We start from the raw sequence: 17,556 nt of genomic DNA on the forward strand, positions 1-17,556 counted from the left end.
ACTCCTCATTCTCCATTTTCTCATGTGAAAAATAAGCATAATAAAAGCAGGTAACCTCACGAAATTGCTGTAATTATGAGGATTAAATTCATGTAAAATGTTAAGTGTAGTTCTTGGCACAAAATAAGCTCTGAATGAATGTCGGTTCTCTTCTTGTGTTGGAGGAAAACCCTACTTCACTCATTCTTCAGGGAGGGAGATAAGAGTTTCTAAAATTAGGATTAGCAAGAGAATTAGGATAAGGTTTTTGTCTTCAGATTGACAATGCCTGTTTACCACGACTATCCCGCCTATACAGTAAATCGCTCCTCAGGAAGCAACCCTTTGAGGCGTTGACAGTGAATGAAAGACTATTTCTTATCTGGAATTCCTCCAAGCCTCGTTTTATACTTTAGCTCTCTACCTTATTCAGTTTTCAAGATGTGTATTTTCTATCCTTTGCTATAATAATCAATGTACATGTCTTAATAATTCTTGTTATACAAAATTCTACTTTAAATAAAGTTCCACCTCATATTCCCCAAGGTACTTAATGATTTGCTTTATAAATATCAGTAAAAAATGTTTATCAATGAACTATACAGAATGGATAAAGCTAAGCTTAGCTTTTTATATCTGTAGTTTAGCACTAAAACAAAAAAAAAAAAACTAAGTACCCCTTAATCAGAAATATCAAGGTAAACTTGGAACCAATATTTAGGTAGAAAACCAAAACCAAACCAGTTGCCATAGAGTTGATTCTGACTCACAGAGACCCTAAGACAATTTACATTATATTCCTCAATAATTATTATATGAAAGTTATAGGACTGTGCACGCACATCTATGGAGAAACAGAAGAATAAAGTGACCACTTGAGGATTTACAGAATCGTGTGTGGAAACTCTGGTGGCTTAGTGGTTAAGTGCTATGGCTGCTAACCGAAGGGCTGGCAGTTAGAATCTGCCACTGCTCCTTGGAAACCCTGAGCGGAGGCTCTACTCTGTCCTCGAGGGTCGTTAGGAGTCGGAATACCCTGAGCAGCAGAGGGTTTGGCTGTGGTTTGTGTGGCCGGCAGCTACTCAATCTGCCCTCCAGGACGCTCCGTGGGGCTTCTGAATTCACATCTGAACCTCCAGAGTCTTTGCAGCTTTATCCCCAGAGGCAAACGATAATAAAGGATAATCCATGTGACCATAACGATGAGTGAGCTTTTATTCCAAGAGGTAAGAATTTTCTTGTCTTTTTTTTGTGTGTGTGAATGAATCTGAAATATTGATTTTCACTTATCATCTGAAAAACATTAGTTTCTAAGGCTCTGTACTCACAAGTCAAGGATGGCAAACAGGGCAAACATAATCAAGCAATCAACCAGCTAGTAAGAATCGTTGGCTGAATTACCTGTTTTCACAGTTTGATGTGAATAAAAAGGGACAATCCACGTAACCAGGATTCCATATGACCAGAAACTTCTACAATCGTTCAGCACTATCTAAACAAGATATTGACCCTTAAAAAAAAAAAAAAAAAAACCACTGCCATGGAGTGGATTCCGAGATGCATTGGGTATTTATTGTTAGTAAATAGCTTGGCAGAAAAACTTACTTTGCTGATGGATCTGAATGCTTTTAACAGCAGACAAGCTCAGCACGTAAAGCTGGAAAACTTAGAGTTGTGCGCCAACATAGCCACTAGCTGGGTGATCCTGTGCAAACTTAAAATTTTTTAGGTTACAATTTATTCAACTGTACAGAGGCATGTGTGGCTGAAAACACTGGATAGAATATAGTCCACGGTCCCACGATTTTTTTTTTTTTTTTAATGGAAAGCAGCACTATTTTTGTTTATTTCCCCCTATTGGTTTTAACGGAGCTCTGGTGGTGAGTGGTTAAGAGCTTGGCTGCTAACCAAAACGTCAGCAGTTCAAATCCACTAGCTGCTCCTTGGAAACCCTGTAGGGCGGTTCTACTCTGTCCTGTAGGGTTGCTACGAGTTGGAAATAACTTGCCCCTGACTTTTTTTTTTAATGGTTTTAAAAACCCCAAACTCAGACTCTTGCAGCACTGGACAACAAGTTGGATACAGGCAGGTGAGTCAGAGGACATGACTCTGGACATGGGCTCTTGGGTTTAGTCAGGTGGTGGCTGCGGTTGGGGCTGCGGGGTCCCTGGCTGCTCCTGCAGTTCAGGCTGGCAGACCATCAGGTCTGACTGGGGGCACTCTGCCCTCTGCCGCCTGACTTCCTCAGTTTCTTCTGATTCAGCTCCTACCGCCACCTGCTCCAGTGGCCTCTGCCTGCTGCTCCAGCAGGAGCATTAGCAGCAAAAGCAATGACAAGGACGACCGGAAGCTGTCTCCCAAAATTTTTTTTAATGTGGTGTTAGCATAACGTCCAAATCACATAACGTCCTAATTCACAGAATATATCATGGACAAATGTGTACCTGTATTATGTTAAAAACAATGTAATTTTATTCTACAATGCTCCAATTAGAAATCATTGTTACAGCACGAAATGATTTTATTTGCTTGAATAAATGCACTTTGGTAATGTCCTGATTACCACTCATATAGTATTCTGCATAGTAATTAGATTGATATTTCAAACTATACGTAGTCCCCAGTCCATGAGTTATGGATGGGCCACACTCAGGACCCTCTGTTTTTGTTTTGTATCTTACCTTTAGTAAGATACTTACCTTTACTGTTGCAGTGCATAACAGGCTGATGTTATTACTCTCAAATGCTCACTCAAAGATGTTCAATGTTAGGATTTACTGTTCAAACACTGCTGTATAACAGGCTAAGAAAATTAAAAAAAAAAAAAATGAAGTATCTGACTTGCGTCAGAACCGATTTACACAGGGTTTCTCAGAATGTAAACCAGTCAAAGCCGGGGGCTACTGGTACTTGATAAAACAGTAATATTTTAATTACGAATGTTTACAAATTGAATAAATTTATAAAGGGTGACTTCATCCATCCCTAATTTGAAATTCCCTTCTGGTACTATTATCAAAAGCAATTGCATTCATATTCTTTTTAGGTGATCTTATTTAACCAATAAACCAAAAATCAAACCCATTGCCATCGAGTCAATTCTGACTCATAGTGACCCTACAGGACAGAGGAAAGCTGCCCCATATGGTTACCGAGAAGCAGGTGGTGGATCTGAACTGCCAACCTTTTGGTTAGTGCCTAGCTCTTAACCACAGCACCACCAGGGCTCCATAGTGACCCACAGACACTGGAAAACATGTAACTAACTACTCTCCTCTCTTATATATTAGCTGTTAAAAAGCTTAAAGGATAAACTAATATCCACCTATTGGCAACTGTATTGGACGTTGAGGTATCATTATTAAACTTCATTTAGTGCATAGTTACTAAAGAAATGTCAGACTTTTGGCATTCACATTTCGACTCTATACTTGCTATGTAACCTTGTGCAAGCTACACAATCTCTATCACCTTCCTCACCTAAAATATAATAATGAGAGTACTTACTATTATTTTATAGAAAATAAAATGGAACTATGTATGGTGGTGCAGTGGTTAACAACTGATAACCAAAAGGTTAGCAGTTCAAATCCACCACCTGTTCCTTCGAAACCCTAAGGGGCAATTCTACTCTGTCCTATAGGGTTGCTATGAGTCGGATTCAACACGATGGCACTGGGTTTCTAGGGTATATATAGAATTCTTAGCCCAGTTCTTACCATTTATGAAGCTTGTAATAAATGATAGCTTTTTTTCAAGTTTTCATTACAAAACCTCTATTTTGCTTGGTATTATACTCCCCATTCCTTTTGTTATTCTAAATCAGTTTCTATTTTTTTATTCTTTAGCTTTAAAACCACTTTAAATGCATTTTTGGAAAAACATAATATATAAAAAAGAATATCATTGTATGTTGAATTTTCTGGTGTTTTTGCCAATAGCAGCATCTATGTATGTATATATACATATATAAATTTGCATATCAACATGTAAAGACAAATATATATTTATCATTACATATTAATATGCAATGACACTTGAATGATATCTTTTTTATACTGACTTTCCAAATGTGTATTAAAGAAAATGGAGCCATGAAATTTATAACTTCTTTAATGCAATTTTTTCATCACGGATCTTTTTGACACCACCTACATTGTCTCATGGATTCCCTAGTGAATGGGAACCACACTGCAGTGACAGGGTTCATTTTATTGGGCTTAACAGAAGATCCTACCCTTCGGGTTGTCCTCTTCATGGTCATCCTATGCATCTATCTGGTGACCATATGTGGCAATCTCAGCACAATCATTCTGATCAGAATCTCTTCTCAGCTCCATCATCCTATGTATTTTTTCCTGAGCCACTTGGCTTTGACTGACATAGGCTTTTCATCCTCTGTCACACCCAATATGCTTATAAACTTCCTGGTGGAGACAAATACAATCTCCTACACTGGCTGTGCGATCCAACTTGGATCAGCTGCTTTCTTTGGAACAGTTGATTGCTGTCTTCTGGCTGCCATGGCCTATGATCGCTTTGTAGCAATCTGCAACCCACTGCTTTATTCAGCTAAAATGTCCATGCAATTCTGTGACCACTTATTCTCTGTGGCTTATGTAGGCAGTTTTCTCAATGCTTGCTCTATTACGATTTCATTCTTCTCTTTATTCTTCTGTGGACCAAATCGAATCAATCATTTTTTCTGTGATTTTGCTCCTTTAGTTAAACTTTCTTGTTCTGATGTCAGTATCGCTGCAGTGGTCCCCTCATTTTCTGCTGGCTCCATCTTTGTGGTCACATTGTTTGTCATAGCCATCTCCTACGTCTACATCCTCATCACCATCCTGAAGATACACTCCACTCAGGCGCCCACAAGGCCTTCTCCACCTGCACCTCCCACCTCACTGCAGTCGCTCTGTTCTTTGGGACCGTTACATTCATTTATGTGATGCCCAAGTCCAGCTACTCTACTGACCAGAACAAGGTGGTGTCTGTGATCTACATGGTAGTGATCCCCATGTTAAACCCCCTCGTCTATAGTCTCAGGAATAATGAGATGAAGGCTGCTCTCAAGAGGCAGCTTGGTAGAAAAATATTTTCTTAACAAAACCTCTGATTTTGTAGGGTTCGATGCAGTAATATACCATTAACATAATATTAAAAGAAGTTTAGTTCCCATGAGCAAAATATATCTGTATATAATTAGCCAGTATGAGGCTTCATAGTATATGTGGGGGTGGATCTTCAGATAGTAATTTAGAGATGATAGTGAGTTAACTTTAATAAATTAAATTTAGAATTAAGAAACACAAATTGGTCCATATGAAGAAAATCTTAATCTGCTGAAAATCCTTTTTATATTTTATTCATATATTATATTTCAAAACCAATTCTAAGTCATAAGTCAAGGTTATTGTATGTCCAAACTTTAAGGCTATCTTCATTTTCAACAGCAGATTATGCTGAGGTGAGCCTGATAATCCTAGTTTTGCCTTGACTGAGTACCTTCTGAGGGGAAATAACAAAGTGGAACCAGACGGTAAAACTGCTATAGACGTGGGGCACGGAGAAAGCTTATCTGCTGGGGTTGGTCTCTATGGGCTCTTAAAATTCCAGCCTGTGTTTCTTGGTTCTGACTCTGGCCTTAGATATAAGGGGTCCCCAGAGGGGATGAGGATGAGACCACCCTGACTAACCTGTGAATTAGTTAATCATATCAGAAGAGATGACTTCCTCCGAGGGAATAAACAGGGTTCCCAAACTCATCAGGGATTGAGCAGAACAAAAGCAAAAAGGGATTTCCAGGAGAATCCGGCAAACTGGTGACATTGAGTCTCTGAGGAAGAACTTCTTGGAGGAATTTATGATCAGGCCCACATCCTGCTCATAAAACGCCAGGGGACTGGATTGTTTCTCAGCAGAAATAGTGCCTGCCTCTCTGGACAGACTAAATTCACCTTTATATGCTAATGACTGCTACATTTATTTCTGTTTCCTGTCCTCACTTAAGGATTCAGACACAAATTGCATCTTTTTCTAAAGAGAATCACATGGCATGTCTTATTGAGGGTTCTGTAGAGAAACAGAACTTGTAGAAAGGGAAAAAGAGAGAACAGACTTTTGAGCCTTTTGTTCCAGCAATTGCAGGTTTGGTCATCTTAAGCAACTCTCATGGTGAACACAGCTAAAGGGAGAGAGGGATTTTTCTTGAGGAATTTCTCACATGATTATGGGAGCTAAACGTGTTGCTGTCAATTGATTGAGACTCACGGTAATACATGTGTTATAGACTAGAAGTGCTCCATATGGTTTTCTTGGCTATAATCTTTATGGAAGCAGATTGCCAGGTCTTTCATCCACAGCACTGTTGGGTGGCTTAGAACTGTCATCCTCTAGGTTAGTAGCCAAAAGCAAACTGCGCCACCTAGGGCAAGGAATATATGTAAATAACCTTTTTGTGGTCCAGTTGATTTCGACTGAACAGCCCTACAGAGTTTCCAAGGGCTGTAATCTTTATGGAAATAGACTGCCACATCTTTTCCCTGCTTAGTGGCTGGTGAGTTTGAACTGTCAACCTTTTGGTTATTAGCTGAGTGCTTAGCCACTGCACAACCAGAGAGAGATTGATTTTGAGAAATTGGCTTACAAGATTGGGCAGGCTAGGAAATCCAAAATCCGTATGTCTGCTTGAAGTGTTGAAGCTGAATCCTTCTTCTTCAGGAAACCATAGTTTACTCGGAAGGCCTTCGACAGTTTGGATGAAGCTCATCCACATTATGGAGGGTAATCTTAGTTTAAGGTTAATTGATTTAATGTTAATCACATAGACTAGTCTTTGTCCAAACAACTGGGCACCATAGCCTATTCATATTGACATGAAATTAATCATCACAGGGCATTAATCATTTCCTTTATTAAAAATTTACACTGAGTGTTTCTGATATCTCCGGTACTGTGTAGGCTATTGAAATATAAGTGAGAGACAAAGGTGTCTGCCTTCCTGGAATTAATTTTCTTGCAGTGGAGACACACCACAAAACTAACAAATCCATGATATGGACTGTTAGAAGTTGGTGAGTACTGTGGAGAAAGAAGAAGCAAAGCAGAGTAAGGGAGACTGACATGTCAGTGTAGGCCTCGCTGAGTAGGTAACATCTGAACAAAGGATGAAAGGAGGCGAAGACACCTCACACCAGCTGTGGTGCTGCCTCTCTACACACATACAGTTGACCTTTGAGGATTATGCTCCAGCAATGGCAGGCTTGGTAATTTTAATCAACTCTCATGATGAACACAAACTAAATAAAGCTTGATGAAATATTAAATACATCATAAAATTGCATTAGAGCTTACAGGATAATAAGTGAGAACCCAGATAAACCGTGATTGCCCAGAGAGGTGGGCTTTGCACTCAAAAATGCTTTTTCAGTGAGGAGATTTGAGAAGCAGAAGAAAAAGCTAAGAGCTGGTGCTGTGGATTTAGTGTTTTTTGTAGTGACAGTGGCAGAAGTCAAAGCAAGGGTATGTCCAGGTGAGAAATCTAATTCCTACACCTCGTGTACACTGTTATGGTAGGGAGAAACATGAACTTAACAAGCCTTTGTACAAATTTGCATCCCTGGAAATCTAGGGAAAGTCAAGCCTGGAACTTGGGTTAAGGTGGTCGAAGGCAAGGTGACTCTAATAAATACATGAACATCCTATCTGGAGAAAGGTCTTAATTCCAAGCCTTTTTTCCCTGCCAATAATTATGGCCATCAAAGAGTAAAAACTAATCCCTAGCACAAAAGAAATCAAGAGACTAAACATGGGAACCAGAAGGAACAACAGACCACAGAAACACAATCACTAAAACTAAGATAAGGGAATTAACAGACTGGGACTATAATACTGCTAAGCTTAAAGAAAGAAAAGAAACTTAGAAACAAATACAATCAACCAAACAATATATTAGCAAACCAAATGAAAAAACATGATCAAGTGAGATTTATCCCAGGGACGCAAGGTGGTTCAACATTAGAAATTCAATCAATGTAATACAGCAAACTAATGGAACAACAGAAAGGACCACTTGTTCACTCAAACAGTATAGAAAAGGCATTTGACAAAATTCAACACCCTTTCATGATAAAAACAGCAAACAAGATAGGAATATAAGGGAAATGAATTTCTTTGTGGAGCCTTTTGCCTTGCTTCTGCATAAGAGAGAAAAAAAATTTTTTTTTAAGAGAGAGAGAGGAAGAAATCAGCTTGGGAGTTTTTTTTCCCTGGGCCCTAAGGAGTTGTTGCAGTTTCTCTTATTACAGTTACCCAGGGAAAAGCCAGGCCCTGCCATTAGGAAACACCAGTTATGCAAATAGATGGAGCCACATGAGGGGGGATTGGTCAGTTTAGTCCAGTGAGGGGATTGGTCAGTTATTATGCAAAGAGGGTGTGTAAAATCTGCCCAAAGATTGAGCCACTTGCCTATATAAGCACCTACCACACAGAGATTGAGGGGATATCTCACTACCATCAAGAAGAGCCTGCATTCCTGTGCTGAGAACCTCCCAGACCCAGAAGACAGAGCTGTAACACTGAAGACCAGCAGGAGATGGCATGGCGGGCTTCCTGGCCATGGACTGAAGTGGCTACAGTGTACTTGCTGACCCATGGAAAAAGAGAACTGAGGGCCTTTACATATGAGGCTTCCTGCTGTAGTGGGGTGCCTCCAGGCACCTGCTGGTGGAGCTAATAAGGTCCAGCCCAGGCCTGAGCAGGGGCAGAGGCCAGGCCCAGGTTAGGACAGAGGCCAGGACAGCAGGGGCAGAGGTAGAGGACAGGCTCAAGCCCTGAGAGTGAGGGCCTGGTATCAGCGGCCAAGCAGAAGCTGTCCTGATTGAATAACTCTATCCTGAGTTATTCCTGTTACTTCTCTGTATGTGGACTTTAAACCTTAAAACTAACCTACTGGCATAACTGAAATGGATGACTTCAGGCCTAAATTAAAACTCCATTCTGAATTAAACTGAAATCTTCACTTCTTCTTTTCTAAAGAGGAAATTCAGCCTTTTTTGTCAAAATTTAACTGTGTGTAACATAAAGGGAGCAAGAGTCAGGATTTCTGGCTCTGATGAGGAAATGTTTATTGGAGTTTATTAAGAATGTTTATTCAGTTTGGTCTTAAAAGAGTGCCTATCTCAAGCGTGTCCATGGAGGTTAAGATATAGGATTCGAAAATTAATAATGTTTAGATGAAACCTGTAACTGTCTCATGACTCTGTAACCAAGATGAGGTGTCAACTAACCAAGTATTAATCAAACTACATTTTCACTCACCGGAATCTTGCGCTCCATTTCTGCTAACTCTTTGTAAACCCAAAACTAAGTAAAGTCATAAGCCTGTTAGCTTAAGAAGAGGGAAGAGGCAGATGTAGCACTGTAGTTAAAATGACTGCCAACAGATTGCCTTGTTCAACAAATCTCAGGACGTAACAGTCTCAGAACGTAGCAAATAGACTTACTGATGTTAAGAAGAATGTCTTGGTCAAAGACGTTAGAGAGGTTAGAAACTAATGTTAGGAAAGCTTGTAGTTTAAGAAAACCCTTGTAATTTGTTGCCATATAACCCTCCCGCCCTCCATGTGCAGTTCTTTGTTTGCTCCATCTGATAAAACCTCACTGTTCTCCCTGCAGTTTGGAACACACTATAGCATCTTGCCTGGGTGCTTGTGTGTTTGCCCGTTTTGTGAAATGTTTTATCCTTCAGTAAAGCTCTTTGTTTTTATTTCTCAAGATAGAAAAAAGCAGAAAATGAAACCCATTGCCATCGAGTCGATTCCAACTAGCAGAGTGTAAATCTGGTGTTTTACCAAGACACTTCCAAGTTAATCCTGATCCCATGTTACTTCCTTAATAAACCGTGTAACTGTGAGTATGGCCTGTGAGTTGTGTGTGGCCATCGCAACAAATGATCAAACCCAGCAGGGAAGTAGAGAGTGCAGTGGGGAGGACAGCTGGTGTAAGAATTAGTAAAAAGTTTGAAGAGTGGAAGTGTGTCTGACCTCAAGCTCTTATGAATCAGCTTTGTGCTGATGCTGATTGTCATTCTCCCTGAAGTTAGACAAGGTCGAACACCATTGCTACTGCATTGCAGAAGGTGAAAGACTTGTACATAAAACACTGGAAGACATTACTAAAAGACATTTTGAAAAAAACCTAAATAAATGAAAGGACAGTCTGTGTTCATGGATTGGAAGGCTTAACATAGCTAACATGTCAATACTACCCAAAGCAATCTACAAATTCAATGCAATCCCCATCAAAATTCCAACAGCCCTTTTCTTGCAGAAATGGAAAACCAATTCTCAAATTTATATGGAAGGAGAAGGAACCCCAAATAGCTAAAGCAATCCTGAAAAAGAATGAGGTTGGAGGACTCAGGCTTCCTGATTTCAAAACTTGCTATAAAGGCACAGTAATTACAACAGCCTGGGACTGCTATAATAATAGACATATAGGCCAATGGAACAGCACTGTGAGTCCAGAAATAAAATCGTAGATCTATGACCAAATGATTTTTGACAAGGGTGCTAAGTCTATTTAGTGGGGAAAGTAGTCTTTTCAATAAATTGTGCTAGAAAATTTGGATTTTCATGTGCAGAAAAATGAATCACAATCCAGGCCTCATACTATACCAAATAAAATAGATGAAAAACCAAAATATGAAGCCAGAAAATTCTTACATGAAAGTATAGGGGCACAGCTACACGAAGTACTTCTTACTGATGGATTATCAGATATGACAGCAAAAGGATCACTGAAGAGGACATTCAAATGGCTTAAAAACACATGAAAAGATGCTCAACATACATTAGTATTTGTATAGGATGGGGTTGATGGGCCATTATTTCTCTAATGAGCCACTTCCCACTTCCCCCAAAGGGAGCATCGTGAGGACTTTATAAATTGAGGATTAGCAAGAGAAGTATATTGAGTATTTGGGTTGAAGATATTTGCTTCTACCATCATGCCCCCAGTCACATAAGCCACAAACCAGTAGTCATCCCTTGGAGGCATGTAGTATGAAACACTGTCTTATTTGTAAATCATTTGTTTACTTCATAGTTCTCAACCAATACAACTTTTAAGATATTTTTAATAAATTTCGCTAGAAAAATACGTACCTGTCTTAAATAATTTTGTTATTAAAAATTCAACTTTGTATGGTATCCCACCTCATATTCCCCAAAGTATTGAATGGAGTTTCTTCCACTAACAAGCAAATACTTATAAAATGAACAGGCTGAATGAACGAAGATAAAATTACCTTTTATATATGAACTTCAGTATCCCTTAAGATGAAATAACAAAGTAAATGAAAAACAAATATTTAGTTACAAGAAATTTACTTTATTATACCCCAATAATTGTCAAATGAAAGTGCACCAACACCTACCTAGAAACAAAAATAAATAGGCCACTTGGGAATTGACAGAACCCTTAAGCCTAGTTCTGCGTGTGTGACTTGAGCTGTTCAGTTTCTGCGGGAGAACGTGATCATGATCTTCGGTGCTTTGAATTCACATTTGAATCTTCAGAGATTTACCCTCAAAGGCAAACAGTAATAGAAAGAGAGCAGGGTTGCTATATAAATACAGTGACCCTGGTTGGGCTGGTTGGATTTATTACTGAAAGATGAACGAGTTATTTCAGGAGGTAAGATTTTCGCATCTGTGAGTGAAACTAACATACTGATTCATAATTTACCGTTGAGAATGCTTTGCTGTCTAAGATTGTGTGCGTAATCACAAGCCGTAGTTGGGTAACCAGGCAGATGTAATCAAGCAGTCAGCTAGCAAGTAACCTTGAATTCACTTAAATTTCCAGTCAGTTTAGTGTGAGAAAATGAGATTAATTCCAGTTACCAGGACTCCTTAAGTCCAGTCCTTAAGTCCAGAAGCTCACATAATCTTTAACACTGTCTACACACAACATTCAGCCACAACGCTAATGAGTTCATAAGTTTCCAGATTCTTTGACAGTTTATTATTTTAAACATCTTTGCAGAAAGATATACTTTATGGGTCTGAGTGCTCTAGGATCACAGTCAACAAGACACAATAGACAAAGCCCAGGATAAAAAGGTGGAAATTTTGCAGATGAGGGTCAACCTGGCCACTAGCTGGGTGATCCTGGCTAAACTTCTTAACTCGTGAGGCTGTATTTATTCAGGCTGTACATTATGCCAGAAATAATATTATTTCATTCTACAATACTCCAATTAGAAAATATTTTTACAGTAGAAAATGATTTGATTTGTTTGGATAATTGTACTTTAATTACATCCCGAGTATCAGTCATATACTGCTTTGTATGGTGATTACATTGATATTTCACACTCCTTCATAAAACAATAATATTTTAACTACAGGTATTTAGTAAATTTACAAAAGGTGCCTAAGCCTGCCCATCACCATTGAGTCAATTTCTATTTGCTAATATGAAATTACCCTGTTGTATTACTACCAAGAACAATTGTATTTCATCCATTAGCACAAGTTGCTTGAACTCCTTATTCTCAGTTTTCTCAGGTGAAAAATAAGGATAATAAAAGTAGGTAACCTCTTGAAATTGCTGTAATTGTGATCATTTGAATTTGTGTAAAATGCTAAGCATAGTTCTTGGCACAAAATAAGCTCTGATTGAATGTGGGTTCTTATTTTCTTAGAGGAAAACCCTACTTCAGTCATTCTTCAGGGAGGGAGATAAGAGTTTCTAAAATTAGGATTAGCAAGGGAATTAGGTTAAGATTTCTGTCCTCAGATTGCCAACACCTGTTTACCACTAGTATCCTCCCTATGCTGTCAGTTCCTCCTCAGGAGGCAACCCTTTGAGGCACTGGCAGTGAGTGAAAGACTATTTCTTATCTGGAATTCCTCCAAGCCTCTTTTTATTCTTTAGCTATCTATACAATTTTCAAGGTGTGTATTTTCCAACTGTGCTACAATAATCAATATAAACCAAAACCAAAAAAATAAAATATACATGCCTTAAAAATTCCTGCTATTTAAAATTCAACTTTACATAAAGTTCCACCTCATGTTCCCCAAAGTACTTAATGACTTGTCTTATAAATATCAGTAAATAATGTTTATCGGTGAACTATACGGAATGGTAAAGAAAAATTACCTTTTTATATCTGAAGTTTAACACTGAGGATCCCTGAATCAGAAATATCAAAATAAACTTGGAACCAATATTTAGGTAGAAAACCAAAACCAAACCAGTTGCCGTGGAGTCAATCCTGCCTCAAACCAACCCTGGGAAAGAGATGGAACTATGCACGAACATCTATGGAGAAACAAAAGAATAAATGGAACACTTGAGAATTTGCTGAATCCCGTGCGGACCGCAGCTGCTCAGTGTGCGCTCCAGGACGGGGTAATGCTCCCCGGGGCTTCTGAACCCACATTTGAATCTCTGGAAACTTCAGAGAGCCCCAAAGGCAAACAATAATAAACGATACTCTGTATAACTACAGTGACTTAAAAACTGTTACTAAAGATGAGTGAGTTCTTATTCCAAAAAGTAAGAATTCTTTTTTGTATGTGTGTGTGAATGAATCTGAAGTATTTTCATTTACGATCTGAGAACACAGCACTTTATAAGGCTGTCCGTGCTCACAAGCCAAGGGTGGGAAAGAGGGCACACGTAATCAAGCAATCGACCAGCTAGTAAGAATCTTTGGCTGAATGACTCTGTTTCCACAATCAGTTTCATGTCAGTACAAAGGGACAATCCAAGTTACCAGGATTCCATATGGCCAGAAATTTATACGATCATTCAACACCATCTAAACAAGATATTTAGCCAGTTAAAAAAATAAAAACAGAAGAACCGCTGCCATGGAGTGGATTCTGAGATGCACTGGGTATTTACTGTTAGTAAATAGCTTGGCAGAAAAACTTACTTTGTTTATGGGTCTGAATGCTTGTGACAGCCGACAAAGGTCAGAATGCTAAGCTGGAAAATTTGGAGATGTGCGCCAACATAGCCACTAAGGCGGTGATGCTTTCCAAACCCTTAAAATTTTTAGGTTACACTTTATTCAGCTGTACACAGGCATGTGCGGCTTAAAACACTGCACAGCATATAGTCCGTGGTCCCGTGAAGTTTTTTTTTTTTTTTTTTTTAATGGAAAGCAGCTCTCCTTTTGTGTATTTCCCCCTAATGGTTTTAATGGAGCTCTGGTGGCTTAGTGGTTAAGAGCTGGCTGCTAACCAAAACATCAGTAGTTCAAATCCGCTAGTTGCTCCTTGGAAACCCTATAGGGCAGTTCTACACTGCCCTATAAGTCACCATGAGTTGGAATTGACTTGCCTGCAACGAGGTTTTTTTTTTTTTTTAATCATTTTAAAGACCCCAAACCCAGACTCTTGCAGCACTGGACAACAAGTGGGATACAGGCAGGTGAGTCAGAGGACTTGGCTCCGGGCGTGGGCTCTTGGGTTTTGTCAAGCTGTGGCTGAGGCTGGGGCTGGGGGTGCTCGGCCCTCTCCCCCTGACTCCACTACAGCAGCAGCGGTGGCAATAGCACAACAAGGAGGACTGGAAGCCGGCTCCCAAACATGGTGTTAGCAAAGCGTCCAAATAACCGAATATCCTATTTCACAGAATGTGTCATGGACCAATGCATATCTGTATTGTGAAAAACAATATAATTGTATTCTACAATGCTCCAATTAGAAAACATTATTAGAGTAGGAAATGATTTTATTTGCTTGAATAAAAGCGTTTTATTAATGTCCTGATTATCAATCACACAGTGTTTTGCATAGTAATTAGATTGATATTTCAAACTAGAGGTAGTCCTCAAGTTATGAGTTACTGGAAGAACCACACTTAGGACCATCTGTTTTTGTTTTTTTTGTGCCTTACTGTTAGTGATATGTAGGACATACAATGATGCAGTGCATAATTAGCTGATGTTATCATTTTCAAATGTTCGCTCAAAGATATTCAATGACATGATTTGCTGTTGAAAACACTACTGTATAGAAAACTAAAAAAAAAAAAAATGAAGTATTTGACTTGCATTGGAACCGATTAACACCGAATTTCTCAGAATGGAAGCAAGTCAATGTCGGGGGGCTACCTGTACTTGATAAAACAATAATATATTAATTACAAATATTTAAAAATTGAATACATTTACAAAACATGACTCCATTCACCCCTGATTTGGCACTATTTTCAAAAGCAATTGCTTTTCTATTCTTTTTAGATGATTTTTTTTTTAACCAATAAGCCAAAAATCAGACCCATTGCTGTCGAGTCAATTCTGACTCATAGCCACCCTATAGGACAGGGTAGAACTCCCCATACGGTTACTGGAAACAGCTGGTGGATTAGAACTGCCAACCTTTTGGTTAGCAGCCTAGCTCTTAACCACTGCACCACCAGGGCTCCATAGCAACCCACAGATATTGTAAAATGTATAACTAACTAGTCTCTCTCATACAATTAAAAAAAATTTTTTTTTTAATTAGCTGTCAAAAAGCTTAAAGGATAATCTAATATCCACCTATTGGCAAGTGCGTTGGACACTGAGGTAAGTGTCATTTAACTTCATTTATAGCATAGTTACTAAAGAAATGTCAGACTACCTGGCAATCACATTTTGACTCCCCACTTCTACGTAACCGTGTGCAAATTATATAATACTTTCACTCGGTTTCTTCATCTACAAAATAATAATGACAGCACTTACTATAATTTAATAGAAAAGAAAATGGAACTATGTATTGTGGTGCAGTGGTTAATGGCTACAGCTGCTAACCAAAAGGTTAGCAGATCAAATCCACCACCTGCTCCTTGGAAACCCTATCGGGCAGTTCTCCTCTGTCCTACACGGTCACTATGAGTCAGAGTCGACTCGATAGCAATGGGGTTGTTTTGGTATTGGATAAAAAAAAAAAAATTCTAAGCCCTATTCTTATCATTTACAAAGATTGTAATAAATGATAGCTTTTTCTCACGTTTTCATTACAAAACCTGTATTTTGCTTGGTATTGTACTCACCATTCCTTTTTGTTATTCTGATCAGTTTCTATTTTTTTATTCTTTAGTTTTAAAACCAACTTAAAAGCATTTTTGGAAAAATATAATATAAAAAGGAAAATCATCATATGTTGAATTTTCTGGTGTTTTTCCAATAAAAATAAATGTGTATACATATAATTGAATAATAACATGTAAAGACAAATATATATTTATCATTACATATTAATACGCAATGACATTGAATGATATCTTTATTTATGACTTTCCATATGTGTATTAATGAAAATGGAGCCATGAAATTTATACTTTCTTAAATGCAATTTTTTCATCACAGATCTTTTTTGACACCAGCTACATTGTCTCATGGATTCCCTGGTGGATGGGAACCACACTGCAGTGACAGAGTTCATTTTATTGGGCTTAACAGAAGATCCTACCCTTCGGGCCATCCTCTTCACGGTCATCCTGTGCATCTATCTGGTGACCATATCTGGCAATCTCAGCACAATCATTCTGATCAGAATCTCTCCTCAGCTCCATCGTCCTATGTATTTTTCCCTGAGCCACTTGGCTTTGACTGACATAGGCTTTTCATCCTCTGTCACACCCAATATGCTTGTAAACTTCCTGGTAGAGAGAAATACAATCTCCTATCTTGGATGTGCCGTCCAGCTTGGATCAGCTGCTTTCTTTGGACCACCTGAGTGTTTTCTTCTGGCTGCCATGGCCTATGATCGCTTTGTAGCAATCTGCAGCCCACTGCTTTATTCAACTAAAATGTCCATGCAAGTGTGTGATCAGTTATTCTCTGTGGCTTACCTAGGTAGTTTTATCAATGCTTCCTTGTTTATGATTTCCTTCTTTTCTTTATTCTTCTGTGGACCAAATCAGGTCAATCATTTTTTCTGCGACTTTGCTCCTTTAGTTGAACTTTCCTCTTCTGATGTCAGTATCCATGCAATGGTCCCCTCATTTTCTGCTGGCTCCATCATTGTGGTCACAGTGACTGTCATAGCCATTTCCTACATCTACATCCTCATCACCATCCTGAAGATGCGTTCCACTGAGGGCCGCCACAAGGCCTTCTCCACCTGCACCTCCCACCTCACTGCAGTCACTCTGTTCTATGGGACCATTACATTCATTTATGTGATGCCCAAGTCCAGCTACTCTACTGACCAGAACAAGGTGGTGTCTGTGTTCTACACAGTGGTGATCCCCATGTTGAACCCCCTCATTTACAGTCTCAGGAATAATGAGATTAAGGCTACCCTCAAGAGGCAGCTTGGTAGAAAAATACTTACTTAACAAAACCTCTGATTTTGTAGGGTTTGATGCAATAATATACCATGAATGTAATGTTAAAAGAAATTTGGTTCCTGTGGGCAAGACATATCTGCATATAATTAGCCAGTGTGGGGCTTACAGTATATGTGGGCGTGGATCTTCTGATAGTAAATCAGAGACACTAATGCGTTAACTTTAATAAATTAAATTAAATTTAGAATGAAGAAACACAAATTGGATCAC

General features: G+C 38.8%; 2 protein-coding genes across 2 annotated transcripts; both read left to right on the forward strand.

The window, feature by feature from the left end:
* The first annotated feature begins 4,142 nt into the window (after positions 1-4,142).
* LOC135232144 (olfactory receptor 5P76-like) lies at positions 4,143-4,931 on the forward strand. Its single transcript, XM_064289462.1, has one exon. The coding sequence runs from the start codon at positions 4,143-4,145 to the stop codon at positions 4,929-4,931; it is 789 nt and encodes a 262-aa protein (XP_064145532.1).
* Positions 4,932-16,389: 11,458 nt separating this feature from the next.
* Positions 16,390-17,334, forward strand: LOC135231953 (olfactory receptor 5P76-like). Its single transcript, XM_064289187.1, has one exon. It carries the CDS (start codon positions 16,390-16,392, stop codon positions 17,332-17,334), a length of 945 nt encoding a protein of 314 aa, XP_064145257.1.
* The last annotated feature ends 222 nt before the right edge of the window (positions 17,335-17,556 follow it).

Source organism: Loxodonta africana, chromosome 7, assembly GCF_030014295.1.
Source record: "Loxodonta africana isolate mLoxAfr1 chromosome 7, mLoxAfr1.hap2, whole genome shotgun sequence".
Lineage (NCBI taxonomy): Eukaryota > Metazoa > Chordata > Mammalia > Proboscidea > Elephantidae > Loxodonta > Loxodonta africana.

What these genes read in the sequence shown, in the direction of transcription:
- LOC135232144 (XM_064289462.1), top strand. Translation starts at nt 4,143, where the DNA reads ATGGATTCCCTAGTGAATGGGAACCACACTGCAGTGACAGGGTTCATT.
- LOC135231953 (XM_064289187.1), top strand. Translation starts at nt 16,390, where the DNA reads ATGGATTCCCTGGTGGATGGGAACCACACTGCAGTGACAGAGTTCATT.